At 47.9% G+C, this 21,305-nt stretch overlaps 1 protein-coding gene across 3 annotated transcripts in view; it reads right to left on the bottom strand.

Moving 5' to 3' along the window:
• kcnt1b (potassium sodium-activated channel subfamily T member 1b) overlaps positions 1-21,305 on the bottom strand; it is a 531,773-nt gene that overhangs the window by 483,706 nt on the left and 26,762 nt on the right. For all 3 annotated transcript variants that reach the window (XM_072488719.1, XM_072488721.1, XM_072488720.1), the window contains exon 2: positions 6,917-7,078. In XM_072488719.1, the coding sequence (XP_072344820.1) occupies positions 6,917-7,078 (162 nt within the window). The remainder of the gene's footprint in view (positions 1-6,916; positions 7,079-21,305) is intronic.

Genomic DNA, 21,305 nt, shown 5'->3' with positions numbered 1-21,305 from the left:
CCTTAAACAACGGCTCCCTCCATCACGATTGTGGCTGGGGTATGTTTCATTTACAAGTTGGGCTGCAGCAACTCACCAAGGCTTCTCAGCTGATGCCTGCCAATCCTGCCACCTCCGCCACCTAGAAGAACAAGAGCAGTCGGCACATAGGGACACCGGACCATCGCCACCTGTAAGTCTCCCGCCAAGTCATATCCTCCTGGAATGGAAATACACCATTCCTTCAATATCACTTGGTCAAAATCCTGGAGGGCCCTACATATCACCACTGTGGGTGTGCCCACATCATTTGGCTGCAGTACAAGAAGAAATGTCACCATCTCTTTCTCAAGAGATTAGAAAAGGGCAATAAACACTGAGCTTGTCAATCAGCAATGCTCAGCAAAACAAAGCAGCTTTGACCTATAGGCTCAATGTGATTATGTTACTAGACCAGTAACTGCAGAAGCAGGGTATTTCTAATACACCTAATATAGGTAAAAGATAGCTGTTTAAGCGTAGATATTAAGCCCCAGTTTTAAATTAAGGATTAAAAACACATATTCTGCAAATTCATTTAATCATTTTCTAAATACATAGTTTGAAAGAAACCGAGAAGCCTGATACATTTCTCCAAGGACAAGGGCTGAATTCCATGGCAACGAGGTGGCAGGAGTAAAGGCTCTATTGTTCTGATTTCAGGCACTCGTGATAACAGCCTGAACCACATTCCATAACCTAAACAGGCTGAAACATTTTAGCAGCATAATTCACTTTACTAGATTAAAACAGACTTTGATTTACATTTTGCAAGTCTCCATTGCTACAATAGCCAAGCCAGCATAAAAACAGTGCTAACCACTGTGCCACATCCGAAGACAGGAGCTCAAATTTCATCAGGGAATTGAAAGTTACATAAATCTTGCATTGAATAATAATAATCTTTATTAGTGTCGCAAGTAGGCTTACATTAACACTGCAATGAAGTTACTGTGAAAATCCCCTAGTCACCACATTCCGGCGCCTGTTCGGGTACACAGAGGGAGAATTCAGAATTGTTAATTCACCTTACCAGGCTCGTCTTTCAGGACTTGTAGGAGGAAAACCGAGTGCCCGGAGGAAACACACGCAGACATGGGGAGAACGTGCAGACTCTGCACAGGCAGTCAACCAAGTGGCAATTGAACTCGGGAACCTGCCGCTGTGAAGCAACAGTGCTAACCACTGTGCTGCCGTGAGTATCAATAAGGACAGTCATGAAAATATTGGATTGTCACAAAGACCCATCATGTCTATGGGCAGCACGGTTAGGTGGATTTGGTCATGCAAAATTGTCCCTTCAAAGACAAGTTAGGTGGGGTTGCAGGGTTGGGACAGGGGTGTGGGCCTGGATGGGTGCTCTTTCAGCGGGTCGGTACACACCTGATGGGCCGAATGGCCTTCTTCTGCACTGTAGCAATTCTATGGCCTTTTAAGGAAAAAGATCTGCCGTCCTTAGCTGGTCTGGCCTACAGACTCACAGCAACTTGGCTGACGCTGAATAGCCCTCTGTTATAGCCGCACAAACCATTGGAGTCAAGAAAACGGTTCACCCCCACCTACTCAAGGGCAATTAGGGATCGACAATAAATGCTGGCCTCGCCAGCAAAGCCCCAAAAAAGGTCTCAACTCAAGTTATTCAGCTCTAAACAGATGTGATGCAGAACAAGGCCAGCAGCATTGGTTCAATTCCCATATCACCTTACCCGAACAGGCGCCGGAAAGTGAAAACAAGGGGCTTTTCACAGTAACTTCATACTTGTGACAATAAAAGGTTATTATTATTATTATTGATCCTATATCCAATGAAGAAGGCTAAATGGTGTAATCACTTAACTCAGCATCTTTCTACTTCTGTTGCATCAAAATAACGAGAGAATTAAAGTCTCTCAGCTAATTGTAAGGGTGCAACGCAAAATGAAAGTGGGTAGTTTCAGCACAGCTCTTAATGGAATCAGACCAAAACATAGAGTCAATTTTAAGTCCACTGAATTTGCAAGGAGGAGGTGGGAGTGACCGTCCTTGACATCAACGCAGCATTTGACCATGTATGGCATCAAGGAGACAAAGCAAAACTGAAGTCAATGGGAATCAGGGGTAAACGCCCCACTGGTTGGAGTCATGTCTGGCACAAAGGAAGATGGTTGTGGTGGCTGGAGGTCAGTCATCTTAGTCCTGATATATCACAACAGGAATTCCTCAGGTTAGTGTCCTAGGCCCAAACATCTTCAGCTGCTTCATCAATGACCTTCCTTCCAACACAAGGTCAGATGCAGGGATGTTCGCTGATGATTGCACAATGTTCAGCATCATTTCTGACTCCTGCAGTCCATATGCAAATGAAGCAAGGTCTGGACAATATCCAGGCTTGGGCTGATCAGTAACATTTGCACCACACAAGTGCCAGGCAATGACCATCTCCAATAAGAGAGAATTGAATAATCGCCCCTTGACATTCAATGGCATTACCATCACTGAATCCCCCTCTATCAACACCTTGGGGGTTACCATTGACCAGAAACTGCACTGGACTAGCCATATAATTAATGTGGCTACAAGCGCAGGTCAGAGGCTAGGAGTCCTGTGGTGAATAACTCAACTCCTGACTCCCCAAAGCCTGTCCACTACCTACAAGGCACGTCAGGACTGTGATGGAATATTCTCCACTTGCCTGGGTGAGTGCCACTCTAACAACACTCAAGAAGTTCGACACCAACCAGGGCAAAGCAGTCCACTTGATTGGCATTCACTCCCACCACCACTGATGCATAGTAGCAGCAATGCGTACCACCTACAAGGTGCACTGCAGAAACTCACCAAGGTTTCGAGGCAGCACCTTCCAAACCCCACAATCACTACCATCTAGAAGGACAAGAGCAGCAGATACCTGGGAATCCCAACACCTGGAGGTTCCCCTCCAAGTCACTCACCATTCCAATTTGGAAATATATCGCTGTTCCTTCACTGTCACTGTGTCAAAATCCTGGAACTCCCTCCCTAATAACACAATAGGTGTACCTACACACGGACTGCAGTGGTTCAAGAAGGCAGCTCACCACCATCTTCTCAAGGGATGTGCAACAAATGCTGGCCTGGCCAGTGAAGCCCACATCCTGTAAAAAATGTTTTTTTTTTAAGTGGCTCAAGCAGTCAGGAGGTAAAGAAGAAACAACACACTGTGATATCGCGATACAGGATTCGGAGGTTCGAATGAAATGATATCGTTAGGGCAGAGGCAGCAATTGTTGTATCCAATTTGTACATTGCCTGTTGAGTGATGTTTGATGTTAAGATGGAAATACCTAAACTGAAGATAATGTTCCAACTCACAGTGCCAACAGTCCCTCATCTTGATGAATCAGAAAGACGTAATGTAACTAATGAGCCAAGAAGTATGAGAATAAGAAAATCTTCATTGAGGCCAAGTAGAACTACCCAACTTTGTCTCCAATTAGTCTACTGGAGTGTGTCCAGGTATGTTGGCTTAAATCTAACAGATTATTTATACAGGTTAATTACTAATGGAACAATCCATACATGTTTACAATCACAAAACATCTAGAAAAGACACATTTCCTATATGCTATGCATACATAGCATACCAGATGCCTGACAAAAAGATTTCAGGTAACAAGTTAAGCTAGGCGTTTTCCCCAGTTTAGTCAGTTACAAAACCCCAAATCAATCACTGTCCTGTGTAATGTCTACATCATTTATTGTTGGCGAGCAGTTGTCTCAGTTCAGGTTACATGTTCAGGTTTGAAATTCAGAATAATTTGAAGATGTTATAAATGGCATGAATTAAAGTTCAGATCCATTTACGTAAGACAGACCAAAGGGTGCATGGCACTGCAACTACACCCCATTTCTGTAACAATTGATATCAAAGTGGACTATTGCTGTTTAATATTACCAATTTGACTTCAGCCCTCATCTGTCACAAGAATTTCCAAAAGTATAAAGACAAAAAATGTGTTGTCCAGGAGAGGCCAAATTGACTTAATTCAGAAGCCACTCAGAATGTTTTATTCACATCAGTCCAAATACATGGCAACAGTCAAGGTCGGAAGAGGCATTGTAGAATTGCAAATACAAGCTCACAAGGATAACAATTGTGAATCACGTCAATTGCTCAGAGCATCGTTCCATTGAAACATAACAAAACACCTCAATCCTTGTTAATTCATATAAATGCAATCTAATTAATTATCGTAAATAAACATTGTGCATTTTGTAACTATTTGCAAAGCACAGTGTGGAAATAAATGCTTTCTTAAAGAATTATTATGCTGTTATATTATCCTTACCCTCTCATATTGTGCTGGAATCAAGAGAGATGACAGTTGGCTTACTCCTATGTAATGCAATTAAAACATTTGAACTGATAAAGAAAAGCCAGGAAATTGTTCCTCCGTGATGGACTCTTTGTGACTAGAGATCAAAAAATCATGAGGGTGAATGCAGGTGCAAAATTATCCAACCAAGCTATGATTCAGTATACAAGTAAATTCGTCTGCCAAGTCACTGGGCTGCATGTGACCCTAATGTATTTTAATATCACTGCAAAATAAATCTACCAACATCTTCAAATAACACATCAAATTAAGCTCCACTATTTGAAAGACTCAAAATAAAGTTGAGCAGAATTTAACTAGACACATTTGTCACAGCAGGCTAATACAATAAACCATTCAAGGTTTAACGATAGGGAAGTTGAATTTATTTACCTCAGTTTGAGAATTTTGTGAAAGTAAATCAGACTTTGGATTTGCTTATTCACCTTCCCCCAACCCAGCTTCATTCTTTGAATATAAAGATGAAAATCTGGCATACCACAGACTTGGATTAATATTTATCTGGTTTATTTTGCAATACCGAATTATGGGGTTAATTGAAGAGAGACTAACAATTTTAATTACAAATATTTTGTGAAAGGATTTGTAATTATACTCTGCATTAAAAGATAATAAAATTCCTCATAATGAATCCACCGTTATTTCCTCATATTTTACACAAGGGTGCAGTATTCTTCATCTCTGTCAAATTCATTAGGTTTCCTCTTCTTCACTAACTTCAGCTTGTGGAAGTACCAGTCCCCAACCATTGACACTGGCACCTTACTCCCAGAACAGAGTCAATTCTGAGCTTTGACAAGAGGGGAATTTCTTAACGTGGATAAAGTGGAAGGTTAGACTAGATGCTTTGTTGAAATTGAAACTGAACATTGTTACTGTTTTGTACCATTTGCAAAGCCTGCAGTGAAGCCCAGATAATGAAGTCATGGGAACTTTGTACATCATAATTCATTAGCTCCATCACTGCCCCGATATAGTGAAAGTTTTAGAATATTCTGTGAAATTATTTCCAAAATCAAATTCAGAAAATGAACACATTCAAAGCATTATTAAAAACATGCATTTAAAAACAAACATACATGCCATTCAATTATTGACTTACCTTATGCTTATATTGAGAGTCATAGTCAAGTTTAAATTGCAAGTAACCATTTGCAAACTAATAGGTGAGTTCTACATCTTTATGTGCAAATATTTCAAAGGATGTAATTTTTGTTTGCTTTAAGGACTTTTGATATGATATTTCTTGACATTTAGAATTGTTAAATGCTCCCGTGTTAGAATGGTTATAATTTGAAAAGTCTTTGCTGAGATGTGTCAAGATGTGCAAACTAATCTGCAGATCACAAAAGGTGCTGGTCATCAAGCTCAATCTATCTCTCAGTTTCAAAAGTCACAACAATTGCATAAGATTTTATACAGAAATTATACACACTGAAACAAAAAGGTTACAGAGCATTTCAAACAGTTTCAGTAATTTACCAATTATAGAAAACAAAAGTAGGTCATTCAGCTCCTTGAGCCTCCTAGATAATGACTGAACTCAGTTTACCACTTTGATTCCATATCCCTTGGCACCATCGCCAACCCAAATATGTCAATCTCAGTCTCGAAAATTCCAACTGAGCCGACATCCAAAATCTTTGAGGAGTAGGGTTGTGGTGGATAGTCCAGATTTCCACTGCCCATCATTTGTGTAAGTGTCTCCTGAAAGCATTCCTAAATAGTTCTAATTTCAAGATTATGCTCTCGCGTTTTGGATTCTTTTGGCTTTTTGTTTTGCATTGCTGTAAAGTTTCGCTTCTTGGTGAACACATTTTTTTAAAAAACGGGAATGTAGCAGTCCTTGATTTCTGCTCACAAGCATTTGGCTGTAAAAATGTGGGAGAGGTGTAATTGCAACTAGGGGCACAGCTACAATTAACAATTAACCAATCACACTCAATAATTTCCAACAATGTTCCAAACTGGCATCAGTCACTAATGCAACAACTTATTTGCAAACCGAATAACAAAAGGGGAATCAAAATAACTACTGCAATCCGCCAGACCAGAATTGAGGATGGGATCGTGGGGGGCACCAGGTAGGAGAGAGAGATCTGCATTATGAACATTGGCGTAGTGGAATTGAAGGATAATTTAACTCAACTAACAGCTCATTGAAGCTGAGACAACTTCCTAAGTCCCCAAAATTCTTTTTTGTTTCTCCTGCTTATTCTACACGCCAGATAATTCTTCAAAAATCAAGCACGCTGAACAAATGACAAAATATGCATTTTGCCCTCTTATTCTATGTTTCTCTGGCTTAAATATTCTGCAGTTTTACAGCTAAAATCAAAGTTTGAAGAGGGGGGGAATCTCCAGTCAAACGCCGAATGTAAAGATGATGCTGCATCAATCCAGCAGAGTGCTGTCCAGGATTCAGCATTCAGCACCTTGGACAGCTCCCTGCAGCAGTTCCACTGGAGACTCCCCGATTCACTGGGGGACATCACCGGGGCAGCATTCCCGTTCAATTGGAAAGAAGCAGTTCGGTTTCTTACCTATCGTCGTTCTGGAAGGATTGATCCCCCAAGAGTAGATCCCGGAACCGGTACCTGGGCGGCAGCGGGGGGACGTCCGTCTCCAGCTCGTTCATTTTCAGGGAGGAGATGTCCAGGATGACTCCGTCGCTGCTCCGGCTCTGGCCGCCGCCCGGGGACAGCCTGTGGACACAGCGAGAGGGTGGCTCAGAGTGCGGGGACCGGCACCGGTAACGCGGGCTCTGCTCCCGGCCCGAGGCGCGCCCCCCGGCCGCCAGATCCATCCAGGTAAAGCAGCGGGAGCGCGCCCAGCCCAGGTGAGTCAGGGAGAGACAGGGAGACAGAGAGGAGCGGATCCCCCCCCCCCCCCCCCCCCTTCCCCGGCACCGCAACCAGGGCCAGGCAAGGGGGAAAGAGCGGACAGTGTGTGCGTGTGAGAGAGAGAGGGAGATAGAGAGAGAAAGGGGGAGGGAGAGAGAAAGAGGGAATAGGGGAGGAGAAAGGGAGAGGAGCAAGGGGGAGAGAGAGAGAGAGAAAGGGGGAGGAGAGAGGAGGGGGAGAAGGGGCGGAGAGAGAGGGGCTGGATATAGGACAGGGGGTGAAAGGGATGGAAGGAGGGAGGCACAGGGGGAGGGAAAGAAAAAGAGGAGAGAGAAAGATAAAGGGGGAGGGGGAGAGAAAGAGGGAGAGGAGCGGGAGAGGGAGAGAGAAAGAGGAACAAGGGGAGAGAAAGGGAGGGGAGCAAGGGAGAGAGAGAGAAAGGGGGAGGAGAGAGGAGGGGGAAAAGGGGTGGAGAGAGAGGGGCTGGATATAGGGAGGAGGGGGGACAGGGGGAGGGAAAGAAATAGAGGGGAGAGAAAGATAAAGGGGGAGGGGGAGAGAAAGAGGGAGAGGAGCGGGAGAGGGAGAGAGAAAGAGGAACAAGGGGAGGAGAAAGGGAGGGGAGTAAGGGGGAGAGAGAGAAAGAGGGTGGGTGGTAGAAGAGGAGGGAATGGAGGAAAGGGGGAGAGGGAAAGAGGAGGGAGGAGAGGGGGTGGAGAAGAAGGGATGGAAGGGAGAGAGAAGGAGGAGGGAGGGTGGAAGGGAAGGAGGGAAGAAAGGGAGGGAAGGAAAGAGGGAGGAAAGGGAGGGAAGGAAGGGGGAGGAAAGGGAGGGAAGGAAGTTGGGGAGAGGGAGAAAAGAGAATGGAGGATCGAGAGAAGGAAGAAGATGGATGAGAGCGAAAGGGATGCGGGAGAGGGAGAGAGAGAACAAAGAACAATACAGCACAGGAAAGGCCCTTCGGCCCCCTAAGCCTGCGCTGATCATGAGTCCTACCTAGACCAACCACCTGTATCCTTCTATACCCCATCTGTTCATGTGCCTATCCAGATAAGTCTTAAAGGTCACTAACATATTTGCCTCAACCACCTCACTTGGCAGTGCATTCCAGGCCACCACCACCCTCTGTGTTAAAAACAGAGCCCAGTCCATCACACAAACCTGCCTCCCATCCATTGACTCCATCTACATCGCCCGCTGCCTGGGGAAAGTGGGCGGCACAATCAAAGATCCCTCCCACCCGGCTTACTCACTCTTCCAACTTCTTCCAATGGGCAGGAGATACAGAAATCTGAGAACACGCACAAACAGACTCAAAAACAGCTTCTTCCCCACTGTTACCAGACTCCTAAATGACCCTCTTATGGACTGACCTCATTAACACTACACCCTGTATGCTTCATCCGATGCCGGTGCTTATGTAGTTACATTGTATACCTTGTGTTGCCCTATTATGTATTTTCTTTTCTTCCCTTTTCTTCTCATGTACTTAATGATCTGTTGAGCTGCTCACAGAAAAATACTTTTCACTGTACCTCGGTACACGTGACAATAAACAAATCCAATCAAATCCAATCCAAAACTTTCCCCACACATCTCCACTGAACCTGTCTCCCCTCACCTTGAATTTGTGTCCCCTTGTAATTGTCATTTCTGCCCTGGGAAAAAGCCTCCAACTGTTCACCCTATCTATACCTCAAATAATTTTATGAACTTCTATAAACACGCCCCTCAGCCTCCATCTTTCTAGGGAGAACAATCCCAGTTTATTCAATCTCTCCTCATAGCTAATACCCTCCATACCAGGCAACATCCTTTCTTTACCACCATTTCCACCTGTGCTGCCATTTTTAAGTATCTGTGGACCTGCACGCCCAGATCTCTCTGTGTCTCTATGCCCTTGATGGTTCTGCCAATTATTTTATAGCTTCCACCTGAATTGGATCTACCAAAAGAGGAGAGAGGAGAGGGTGTCGAAGAAGGAATGAAATGGGGAGGGAGGGAGGAACGTAAGGGAGGCCAGGAAGGGGTGGGAGGTATGGAGGGGAGAGACGTTAGTGAAGAGGGGATGGAGGAGGGAGGATAGAGAAAACAGATGAAGGGGCGAGAGGGTAAAAGTGAGGGGAGGGAGGGGAGATGGAGGGAAGGAGGAGGAAGAGAGGGAGATTGTAGGGAGTAAGGAGGGGGGAAGAAGAAAAGGAGGGAAGGGAGAGGTGTTGAGAGAGGGAGTGAGAGAGAGGGGTGAGGGATGAATGAGAGGGGGTGCAGAAAGGGAGGTGGGGTGGGGAGAGGGGAAAGGGGGGACAGAAAGAGAGGGTGGGAGATAAAGAGATGGAATGGAGGAGACAGGGACGAAAGAGAGAAGAAATTAGTAGAGAGGGAGATACAGAAGATGGAGGGAAGGGATGGTCAGGTGGAGGAGGTGGGGAGGAGAGGGAAAAGTGGAAGGAATGAAGGAGGCAGAGGGAGAAGAGGGACGGAGAGAAAGGGGAGGCAGAGAGATGGAGGGGAGGGAGTTGAGTAAGATTGAAGCGAGGGAGGAAAATGGGAGCATATGAGGGGAGGGAGGAAATGAGGAGGGAGGGGTGAGGAAGGGGAGGGAAGATGGAGAGTGCAGAGAGGGATAGGAGAAGGAAGGAAGGTAGGTAGAGGGAGTGTGGGAGAGAGGGGAGGGATGGAGAAAGGGAAGTGGGGAGAGAGGAGGTGAGAAAGGGAAGAAGAAAGAGGTCAGGGGAATGAGGGCAGTAGGTAAGGGCAGAAGAGAAGAGAGGGGAAGGATGGGAAATAGCACGGAGGGAGAGGAGGGAGTGGCAAAGGAGGGAATGTGGCTACAGTGAGTGATGGAGGCTGGGGAGGGGAGAGTGAGGGGGGAGAAAGGCAATTGGGGAGGGGAGGGAGAAAAGTGATTGGGGAGGGGGGAAAGGGGAGAGGGGAGGGAGGGGAGAGAGGAATGAGGGGATGGAGGTCACAGGAGAGAGCAAGGTAGGTGAAAGCAAAGAGAAGGGGAAAGGAAGGGATAGGAAAGTGAGAGTGGAGGAAGGGAGGATGGAGGGAGGAAAGGGAGAATAGTGGAGGATGGATGGAGACAGAAAAGGTGGAGAGGATGAAGGAGGGAGGACAAGGGGATAATTCTATTTTTTTCCAGAGTTATCAATTAACATTAAATTAACTTTTTCCTGAATACAGACTTTATCTGACTGTTACAGCCACACTGGGAATGGAATGGACCTCTGAATTTTGTCAATTTTTAAAAATTCTGTTACCATGAGTGGGCACTATGATGGAATGAACCAATTTAATCTTGAAGTTTAAGATAAACCCATTGTTAGGGGAAAAAAGGTAGTGTTAAGGGATTGATATTTTCATTGGTAAACATTATAAATAAGTTTTCATTTAATATTTGAAATGAAATGAAAATCGCTTATTGTCACAAGTGGCTTCAAATGAAGTTACTGTGAAAAGCCCCTAGTCCCCACTTTCCGGAGCCTTTTCGGGGAGGCTGGTACGGGAATTGAACTGTGCTGCTGGCCTGCCTTGGTATGCTTTCAAAGCCAGCTCTTTAGCCCTGTGCTAAACCAGCCCCTATGTGCATGAAAGGGACGTTTAGTTAGCTTCATGCTGAAAAGGGTGTTTGTTTGTGGGGGGGGTTTGGTTACATTCCAACTGTGACAGAGGGAGCTTTTCCTTTGTTCTTTAATTTTAGTTGAAAGCTACAAGCTACAGCTGTTAGTACAGATAGACTGCCGGAGAGGTAATACCTCCTACAGCTCTGCTAACAGCAGTTGGAGACGGGGGAGAGCGCGAGAGGGCAGCTCGCTTGGCTCTACTCAAAGCAGTAAAATGCAAGAAAGCAAGTTCCAGAGGAACTTTAGGACGGTTGGTGCTAGAAACCTGGAAATACAACAGGACAATGTTCAGGCGGCACAGACAAAGCTGAGAAGGGATCATCAGGTGAGCAGCTAAGCTACTAATGGTTTCTAAAGTAATCCTGAAGGTTTCTAAAGTAATCCTAAATGTTTCTAAAGTAATCTTAAAATTTGGAATTTCTTACTACAGTCTGCAAAATGGTATTGGCTGGATATCAAAGTTTGTGTTACAGTGGCAGTCAGTCAAGACCAATAAATCCTGACAGTTTGGTGTAAAATCCTGGAATGGATTCGCTGGTAAAAATGGAGTGGAATCTCTGTTCACAAGAGTCTTTTGGAAAACGTGGACTGGGCTTTGGAATGCAAACCTCTAATGGAATGCATGATTATGAGAGAAGATTATAAAGCATGTTTGTGGAAATAGAGTTTGGAAACTTAAGTGACAATCATCTAGGGTATTCTGAAGCGAAATCAGCAGACACTAACTTAGGTTCAGAGCGGAGCGTGTATTTGACCACAGCCAACCTTGTGTTTCAAAAAATGACTTTGTATGCTAATGAGACCATTGTAGCTTCAAATGTACTGTGTCATCTGTGTTAATCTTAAAACCTGTGTGTAATTGTTAACCTAAGAGGGCAGTAAAGGAGTATTCTATTATAATCCAATTTTTCCATGTTTAATAAATGGGTTTTTTTGTTGTTAAAATAAGTAGCAGTGCTGTGTATCTGTTCCTCCATGTTTGGGAAATAAAGAAAGGAAAAGGTAGGATCATTTTAGCTACGACTCCATTCTAGGATCTTCCCGTCCAATTATAACATCAACTGGGATCATTCGTGGTAGCACAGTGGTTAGCACTGTTGCTTCACCGCATCAGGGACCCGGGTTCGATTTCTGGCTTGGGTCACTGTCTGTGCAGAGTCTGCATGTTCTCCCCGTGTCTGCATGGGTTTCCTCCGGGTGCTCCGATTTCCTCCCACAAGTCCCGAAAGACGTTCTTTCGGGTGAATTGGACATTCTGAATTCTCCCTCAGTGTACCCGAACAGGAGCCTTAATGTGGCGACTTGGGGATTTTCACAGTAACTTCATTGCAGTGTTAATGTAAGCCTACTTTTGACACTAATAAAGATTATTATTATATCATGAATTAATAATCTTTTTCTGCATATTATATTCCAAAGAGGGATCCCTATAAGTTCAAATTTTTGAAGGCCTTATAAGTTTACAAATGGATTGAATATGACACTTTCAAAAAACTGTAATTAAAGGGCAATTTAGCATGGCCAATCCAGCTATCCTGCACATCTTTGATTGTGGGGGTGAGACCCATCCAGACACGAGGAGAATGTGCAACCTCCACATGAAGAGTGGGGCCGGGATCGAACCCGGGTCCTCGGCGCCGTGAGGCAGCAGTGCTAACCACTGTGCCACCGTGCCACCCTGATCAATGTTGGTCCAATGTTGATCCCACCCAATTTCATGGCCAACAATTACTCCTCATCCATCGCAAAGACAAATGATCTGATGATTTAACTCAGCATCATTTATGGGTGCTTACTGTATACAGATTAGCTGCTGTATTTCCCAACAAGCCGTGATGACATTTGCAAATATTTCATTGATTATAGAATGCTCTGGGATGATAAGATTATTTTTCCTTTTATTTCTATTGTTTGAAAATTGGGGGCAGGATTCTCCGACCCCCCCGCCGGGTCGGGGAATCGCCGGGGTCTGGCGTGAATCCCCCCCCCCCCCCCGCCGTGTCCCGAAGTCTCCGCCACCAGAGATTCGGCGGGGGCGGGAATCGCGCCGGTCGGCAGGCCCACCCCCGCCGATTCTCCGGCCTGCGATGGGTTGAAGTCCCGCTGCTTGAACGCCTGTCCCGCCAGCGTGGATTAAACCACCTTTTGAACGGCGGGACAAGGCGGCGTGGGCGGGCTCCGGGGTCCTGGGCGGGGCGATCTGGCCCCGGGGGGTGTCCCCACGGTGGCCTGGCTTGCGATCGGAGCCCACCGATCCGTGGGTGGGCCTGTGCCGTGGGGGCACTCTTTCCACCTTTCCGCCTTCGCCATGGTCTTCACTATGGTGGAGGCGGAAGAGACCCCCTCCCCTGCGCATGCCCGGCGGGGATGACATCACCAGCCACTGACACTCCCGCGCATGCGCGGACCTGCGTCGCCCGGCGAAGACCTTTCGGCCCCAGCTGGCAAGACGCCAAAGGCCTTTCCCGCCAGCCGGTGGAGCGGAAACCGCTCCAGCGCGGGCCTAGCCCCTCAAGGTGAGGGTTTGGCCCCTAAAGGTGCGGAGACTTTTGCACCTTTGGGGCGGCCCGCGCCGGAGTGGTTCCTGCCACTCCATCACGCCGGGACCCCCCACCCTGCTGGGTAGGGGAGAATCCCATCCTGGATGTATTATACGCTCTGAAAAAAGAGACATGCAGTTGAAACTTGTTATCTTGCACTCACCAGAATGGTGTCCTGATGAGTGCAAGTCGAAAAGCTTCGATGTGACTTTTTTTTCAGCATTGTCATAAGAGTTTTACAGAACAGCAAGAGGCCCTTCAGTCCATTGGCCCTGTGTCGGCCATCAAGCACCTATTTATCCTAATCCCATAATCCAGCATTTGGTCCGTAGCTTCGTATGCTATTGTTTTTCAAGTGCTCATCTAAATGCTTTGTAAGTGTTATGAGGGTCTTGACCCTTACCACCCTTTCAGGCATTGAGTTCCAGATACCCACCACCCTCTGGGTGAAAACGTTTCTCCTCAAATTCCCTCTTAACCTCCTGCTCCTTACTTTAAATCTATGCTCCCTGATTATTGACCCATCTACTGAGGGGGAAAGTTGTTGCCTATTTACCCTATAATCCTCATAATTTTGTACATCTCATCAGGTCGCCCCTCAGCCCCTGTTTAAGCTTCTGGGTTGCTGCAGAGTAAAGGGGGCAAGAGTTCTGCTTCTCCACGAAACACCTTTATTTCTTTGATCCAACTTCACACACAAATCTCCACCAACATAGTGCCACCTGTAACCCTTTTATATATCAATGACTTCTATTGGATAATTGACATCAAATTTGTAATTAAATGCAAGGTCTGTTAACCTAACAGCCTTCTCTGCTCTAAGGTGCAAAACCCCAGCCTAACCAGCCTCGCTTCATAGCTGAAATGCTTCAGCCCAGGCAACATCCTAGTGAACCTCCTCTGCACCATTTCTAGTGCAATCATCCTTCCAAGAATGTGGTGACCAGAACTGTAAACAGAGGTACTTGAGCAATACTCAAGTTCTGCCCGACCAAAATACAATTATAATCTCGTTGTATTATCTAAAATGGTTCAATAGTTTTGAATCAGCTGATTTAGTGGCCCAGATTTTGTGGGAGCCGGTCATGTCATGGCATGACTTGTTAGATGTATCACTGCATCTATCAGCTCAACATGTTTGTGCGCAAGGGGAAAGGTGACAATGGTACTGTGAGGGCAACAGGGCATTTGGAATCTTGGTGACCACAGGATCCTGTTGACTAATGAGATTAAAGTATTGATAATTGAACAGGGGAAGATGTGAGGAGGAGGGAGGGTGGAGTCAATGTCAAGTCAGACGAGGAAGAGGGAGAAATCCGATTGAAACACACAAAAAAAAGGAACAGAGGGGGGGAAAAAATGAAAGAATTAAATACTTCAAACAATCCACCAACTCGCTGTCTAATTTATGGACCAAGAGAAGTGATTGGTAGACATTGACAATTGTTGAAAGGGTGCTTATACAATTATTTACTAGACTTAGCGAATTTAATGGATAACTAATGTGCTAATGCATCAACTTCAAGATGTTATTTTTGCAAAGTTGACGGTAGAGCAGGAAAAATCGCCCAACAATTTGAATTTTGGGGGCAAGTTTCCAGTCAATTTGCACATCAGTAACACCAGGCATTGTCCACTTGCTGTTGTATTTTCAGCAAGTTCTGGGCCAATATCCTTTGCAAATATATGGCTCTTCAAGTCAGACTGTTTTCAAGTTTGCTGATTAAATAATCAATGAATTTATGATACAAAAAATTTAATCGACCGTGACACCAAAAAAATGAAAAAGCAATTGCGCTATCTAATAAAACTAGAACTACCGTATTCGACAAATTATTACAATTTACATAATTTAAAAATGTGTTTTAAGGAACTATTAACCACTCAACTGTTTATCCATTGGGCATCAAAATTGCAAATCAACTGTCCCCTTATAGCAATCAAAACCAATCTCCTTCAATAAAAGTCACCCATTATTCCTAATAAGAGAATGATCATTGATTAATCTAGATTATTACACGGCTATGTTACCAAGCAAAGGGAGTTTGAGAATGTAAGAAAAGTTTTTTTTTTGCTCGAGGCTAGATTGCTTTCATATGAGCATTCAGACGATTATTTCAATTACGGAAAAGCAAGCAATATGTTGATGTGACTTGTAATTCAATATGTTTTTAACCAGCCTCGTGGAATACACTGAATGCCATCAGAAAGAGACAGGAAGAGGAAAGTGGCTCACCCATTCTTAATTCCTTCTCAGCTTCAGAACTTAGAAAGGTCATTAAAACTCTCAGAAGGTTGGAAGGCATTGTTTTGCTGAAGGGTTAGCTCAGAATCAAAGAATCATACACCTAAGAAAGCTATTTGGCACATCTTGGGCGTCATTCTCTGCCGGCGGGAGTCTCCGTTTTGCCGGTGCCCGGGGGTTTCCCGACGGCATGGGGCTGCCCCACAATGGGAAACCCCATTGACCGGCTGGTGTTACGGAGACTCCCGCCGGCCGGTCGGGGCAGAAATGTGGCGGGTAGGAGAATTTCGCCCCTGGTGTGCCAGGTTTTGAAATATCTTTAACCAGGACGGCATCAGGTGTTAATTGTATATTCAGTTATATTCAGGTGGTGGATAGTAACTGGGATTCACTTGAATCTCTGTGAATGGACATAGACTGGGGTTATTGGGCGGCAGATAGCACAGTGGTTAACATTGTTGCCTCACAGGGCCAGGGACCATGGTTCGATTCCCGGCTTGGGTCACTGTCTGCGCGGAGTCTGCACGTTCTCCCCGTGTCTGCGTGGGTTTCCTCCGGGTGCTCATAATTCCCGAAAGACGTGTTTTTTTAGGTGAATTGGACATTCTAAATTCTCCCTCTGTGTACCTGAACAGACTCGGGGATTTTCACAGTGTGGCGACTCGGGGATTTTCACAGTAAAATTCAGTGTAGTGTTAGTGTAAGCCTACTTGTGGCACTAATAAAGATTATTATTATTGGGTTAGGAGGTGCAGGCTTGCAATGTGTAACTCTATAAATAAATGCTCATATAAGTGTGTAAAGATCAGCTCCAGGTCTATCCTTCACCGACTGGCACTCTGGTTAGTAACTGTTGTTAGCCCCATAGTTGGCCTCAGTACCCCTTGAGCCAGGAACAGCAAAACTCAGCCAGGATTCTCACAGCTGTTATAAAAGCAAAATTATGTGGAAGCTGGAAATCTGAAATAAAACCTCTTCATACAGACTCAAAAACATTTAACTCTATTTCTCTCTCCACAGATGCTGCCAGATCTGCTGGGCAATTGTAGCATTTTTAGTTTTTATTCTCACAGTTCTTCCCTATTCAGCAACCCCTGCTGTGAATGTAAATGTGGGGACATTGGGAGGCAGCAGGTTCAATCTCAACTGTGATTCCACCTTGGACAAAACGTCTGTCAACGTTTCCTACACAAGTGTAGGCAGTGATGAATTTAGGTAATTGGTATATATATATTGTATCATATGTTTCTGGTGCAGTATTTATTTTTGCATCCTGATTTAAAAGAAAGCCAGACTTTGTGACTGCAATTAAGCTATGATAAATGTGATATCATAATTCTTTCAAGCCATATTTAAGTGTACAAGGAGAGGCACAATGGATTGTAGTTATGATTTCTGAAGAGTAGATTTTTGAAGACATTGGGTTGGATTCTGTGTCCTGCGTCTAAGTGACGACGCAAACGGAGGATCCATGGTGTTCCACGATGGAAAAATAGGCACCACAACCTCACCGATTCCACTACCGGTGAGGGGCTAGCACCGGCACCGGTGAAAAACCCGTGGAACATGCAGAAAATGCCGGGAGAATCGCCGGGTCCATGCTGGACACACGCAGAGCTAACAAGCTGCAGCCACGCATACAATTACACCCCCCACACACGCACTGATCACACCCGGAAAGATGGCACCGGCTGTGCTGGACCGTGTACCCATCCAACCCCGACCCCAGAGCCCACCTTGGGGCCACCCCCCCACTATTCCCCCCAGACCTGGCAGAAGCCCCCTGGCCAGCGGCACGGCTGTCGGCGAAGTATGGCGGTGCTGGACACAGTCCGTACGCTCTCTCTCTCTCTCTCCAGGCTCACAACTGTTCAGACCACACATGGTTCGCGGCGTCTGAAACCTGGCCCATCGGAGGCGGAGCATCGCGGGTGGGCCCAATAATGATATGCAAACGCGACTGCAACTTTGCGCGGCACACGACTCGATGATGCTGATTTGGAGGGGGCGGAGCATCGAGGCCCGGCGCCAAACCAGCGCCTGCCACGATTTTGCCAATGGGAGGCATTCTCCGCCCGATCACCATTCCTGATTTTGGCATCGAGTAACGGAGAATCTTGCCCATTGTGTTTAAACTTAAGTAATTAGGTCATGAGATTTGAGTGGGCTAAATATGAGGTAGTAATGGGAGGAACCAGGGCCGGGATTCTCTCCTACCTGACGGGGCGGGGGGTCCAGGATGGAGTGACATGAACCACTCCGGCGTCAGGCCGCCCCAAATCCACACCTTTAGGGGCCAAGCCCTCACCGTGAGGGGCTAGACCCGCGCTGGAGTGGTTTCCGCTCCGCCGGCTGGCGTGGAAGGCCTTTGGCGCCACGCCAGCAGGGGCCGAAAGGACTTCGCCGGCCTGCGGAAGTCCGCGCATGCGCGGGAGCGTCAGCGGCTGCTGACGTCATCCCCGCGCATGCGCAGGGGGGGGTGTCTCTTACGTGTCGGCCATGGTGAAGGCTGTGGCCGAGGCGGAGGGAAAAGAGTGCCCCCACGGCACAGGCCTGCCCGCGGATCGGTGGGCCCCAATCGCGGGCCAGGCCACTGTGGGGGCATCCCTCGGGACCAGATCGCCCCGCCCCCCCCAGGACCCCAGAGCCCGCCCGCGCCGCCTAGTCCTGCCGGTAAAAGAGGTGGTTTGATTCTCGCCGGCGGGACAGGCATTCCAGCAGCGGGACTTCAGCCCATCGCGGGCTGGAGAATCGCCGGTGGGGACCCGCCGACCGGCACGTCGCGATTCCCGCCCCCGCCGAACATCCGGTGCCGTAGAATTCGGCAACTGGCGGGGGCGGGATTCACGCCAGCTCCCAGCGATTCTCCGACCCGGCAGGGGGTTGGAGACTCCCGCCCCAGGTCTGTGACAGTCAGTTGTAGTTAGAGTTTCTGGAAGCTGTGAATTGATCAACAACTTTTTGCAAAAGGCTGTCAGGTTGAGCAGGAGTCTGACACTGACAAGAATCTGCAGGCTGTTTCCTGACAGGATCGCTCTCTCGTCAAGCAGCCTTTTAAAATAACTCTTTATCTAGAGGCTCGCAAGTATTCCTGTGTTTTCTAACTTTATTTAAAAGTAGTTTCTGACCTGTGACGGGTTTTGCTTGACTGGAGACAGAGAAGGTTTCAGTTTGAAGTAAAAGTATTTAATTTTTATTGTTAAGCATTGTTTAACTGGAAATTGCAAGCTATAATTCTATGATGTTAAGGGAGTTTAATATTGTGTTAATAATAAAGTTTGTTTTAATATATCAAAGCCTATTTGTGCTGAAATCAGCCTGGAGTAAAATATCCTTTCCTCACAGTTTTATAAATTAAAACAAAATTGCTTGGGATTCCTGTCCAGTATCCTAGCAAATGTTGGTGTCTGGTCCGGGATTGTAATAGGGTTCTTTCACATACAATGAAACCCTTTACAACAGGCTGGCCCAACATGTGGCCCGAGGGCTTTTGAATCTACCAGCAGCAAATGTTGGAGAGAAACAATTTGTGATTTGTGAGTATTATACTCTAAATTTCTTTATTTATTACTCATTGTTTTTTTATGCAGCAAGTTGTTTCTTTTCATACCTCAGGGATTTTAAAGTTCATTTGTAATGTGGTGCCAGACTTTTGGCAGGTTTCTCTGACCCCCCCGCCGGGTCAGAGAATCGCCGGGGGCTGGTGTGAATCCCGCCCCCGCCGGTTGCCGAATTCTACGGCACCGGATATTCAAACCACCTCTCTTACCGGCGGGACTAGGCGGCGCGGGCGGGCTCCGGGGTCCGGGGGGGGGGGGGGGGGGGCTGCGGGGCGATCTGGCCCCGGGGGGTGCCCCCACGGTGGCCTGGTCAGCGATCTGGGCCCATCAATCCGCGGGGCGGCCTGTTCCGTGGGGGCACTCTTTTCCCTCCGCCTCGGCCACAGCCTTCACCATGGACGATGCATAAGAGACACCCCCCCACGCATGCGTGGGGATGATGTCAGCGGCCGTTGATGCTCCCGCGCATGCGCGCACTTCCGCCAGCCGGTGAAGTCCTTTCGGCCCTGGCTGGTGCGGCGCCAAAGGCCTTTCCCACTGGCCGGCGACGTGCCAACCACTCCGGCACGGGCCTAGCCCCTCAAGGTGAGTGCTTGGCCCCTCCGCACCTTTAGGGCGGTCTGACGCCAGAGTGGTTCATGCCACTCCACCCCGCCGGGACCCCACCGCCCCGCCAGGTAGGGGAGAATCCCGGCCAAATTGTCTTTCTGAAATTTGCTCATCGGCCCTTGACTAGGACAATTGTGGGAATGTGTCTCCACCTCACTGCCCCCATGCAAACAGGTTGGACTAGCCTGCTCTACACAATGAGAAAAAGCTAGATTCAACACAGAACTTAAACTAGGATCAGAATTTCGGCTGGTTACAAATAAGTTTCACCAACTTTAGTCTGGTTACTAGACTGAGATCATTCATGCAAAGATCCTGGGCGGGAATCTCCGACGCCCTGCCGGGTCGGAGAATCGCTGGGGGGTGGCGTGAATTGCTGGCAGCGCCCCCACCCCCCCCTGGTGATTCTCAGGCACGCAATGGGCCATGTGGCCGCCCGTTTGTTCGCCGGTCCCGCCCGCATAAAGTAGAGTAGGTCCTTACCGGCGGGACCTGGCAGCGCAGGCGGCCTCCGGGGTCCTCGGGGGGGCGCAGGGGGATCTGGCCCCAGGAGGTGCCCCCACAGTGGCCTGGGCTGCGATCAGGGCCCCCCGATCCACGAGAGGGCCTGTGCCATGGGGGCACTCTATTGTTCCGCGTCAGCCGCTGTGGTCCTCCGTGATGGCCGACGTGGAGATGAACCCCCCCTGCGCATGTGCTGGGATGATGCCAACACACGCGGGCATTCCCGCGCATGCGCCACTCGCGCTAGCCGGCGGAGGCCCTTCGGTGCCAGTTGGCGTAGCGCCAAGCCCCTTCCACGCCGGCCGGTTCTCCGGCCCGGTTGGGCCGAAGTCCCACTGCTAGAATGCCTGTCCCGCCGGCGTGGATTAAGCCACCTCTCTTACCAGCGGGACAAGGCGGTGCGGGCGGGCTCCGGGGTCCTGGGGGGGGGGGGGCGCGGGGCGATCTGGCCCCGGCGGGTGCCCCCACGGTGGCCTGGCCCGCGATCGGGGCCCACCGATCCGCGGGCGGGCCTCTGCTGTGGGGACACTCTTTTCCTTCCGCCTTCGCCACGGTCTCCTCGGCGGAAGAGACCCCCTCCACTGCGCATGCGCGGGGATGCCGTGAGCGGCCGCTGATGCTCCCGCGCATGCGCCGCCCGGCAAAGTCATTTCCGCGCCAGCTGGCGGGGCACCAAATGCCTTTCCCCCCAGCTGGCGGGGCGGAAATCAGTCCGGCGCGGGCCTAGCCCCTCAAGGTTAGGGCTCAGCCACTCAAGATGCGGAGGATTGCGCACCTTTGGGGCGGCGCGATGCTGGACTGATTTGCGCCGGTTTTGGCGCCAGTCGGCGGACATCGCGCCAATTGCGGAGAATTCCGCCCGAGACTTGCGCCCCACGCTGGCGTGGGCATGCAAAACTGGCATTTGCATTCATTTAAATGTACTATGGGCGGCACAGTAGCACAAGCGTTAGCACTGTTGCTTCACAGCACCAGGGTCCCAGGTTCGATTCCCGGCTTGGATCA

The sequence above is a fragment of the Scyliorhinus torazame genome, chromosome 22 (assembly GCF_047496885.1).
Source record: "Scyliorhinus torazame isolate Kashiwa2021f chromosome 22, sScyTor2.1, whole genome shotgun sequence".
Taxonomy (NCBI): Eukaryota; Metazoa; Chordata; class Chondrichthyes; order Carcharhiniformes; family Scyliorhinidae; genus Scyliorhinus; species Scyliorhinus torazame.
Note: the sequence above shows the minus strand (reverse complement) of the source record. Positions and strands in the feature narration are given on the sequence as shown.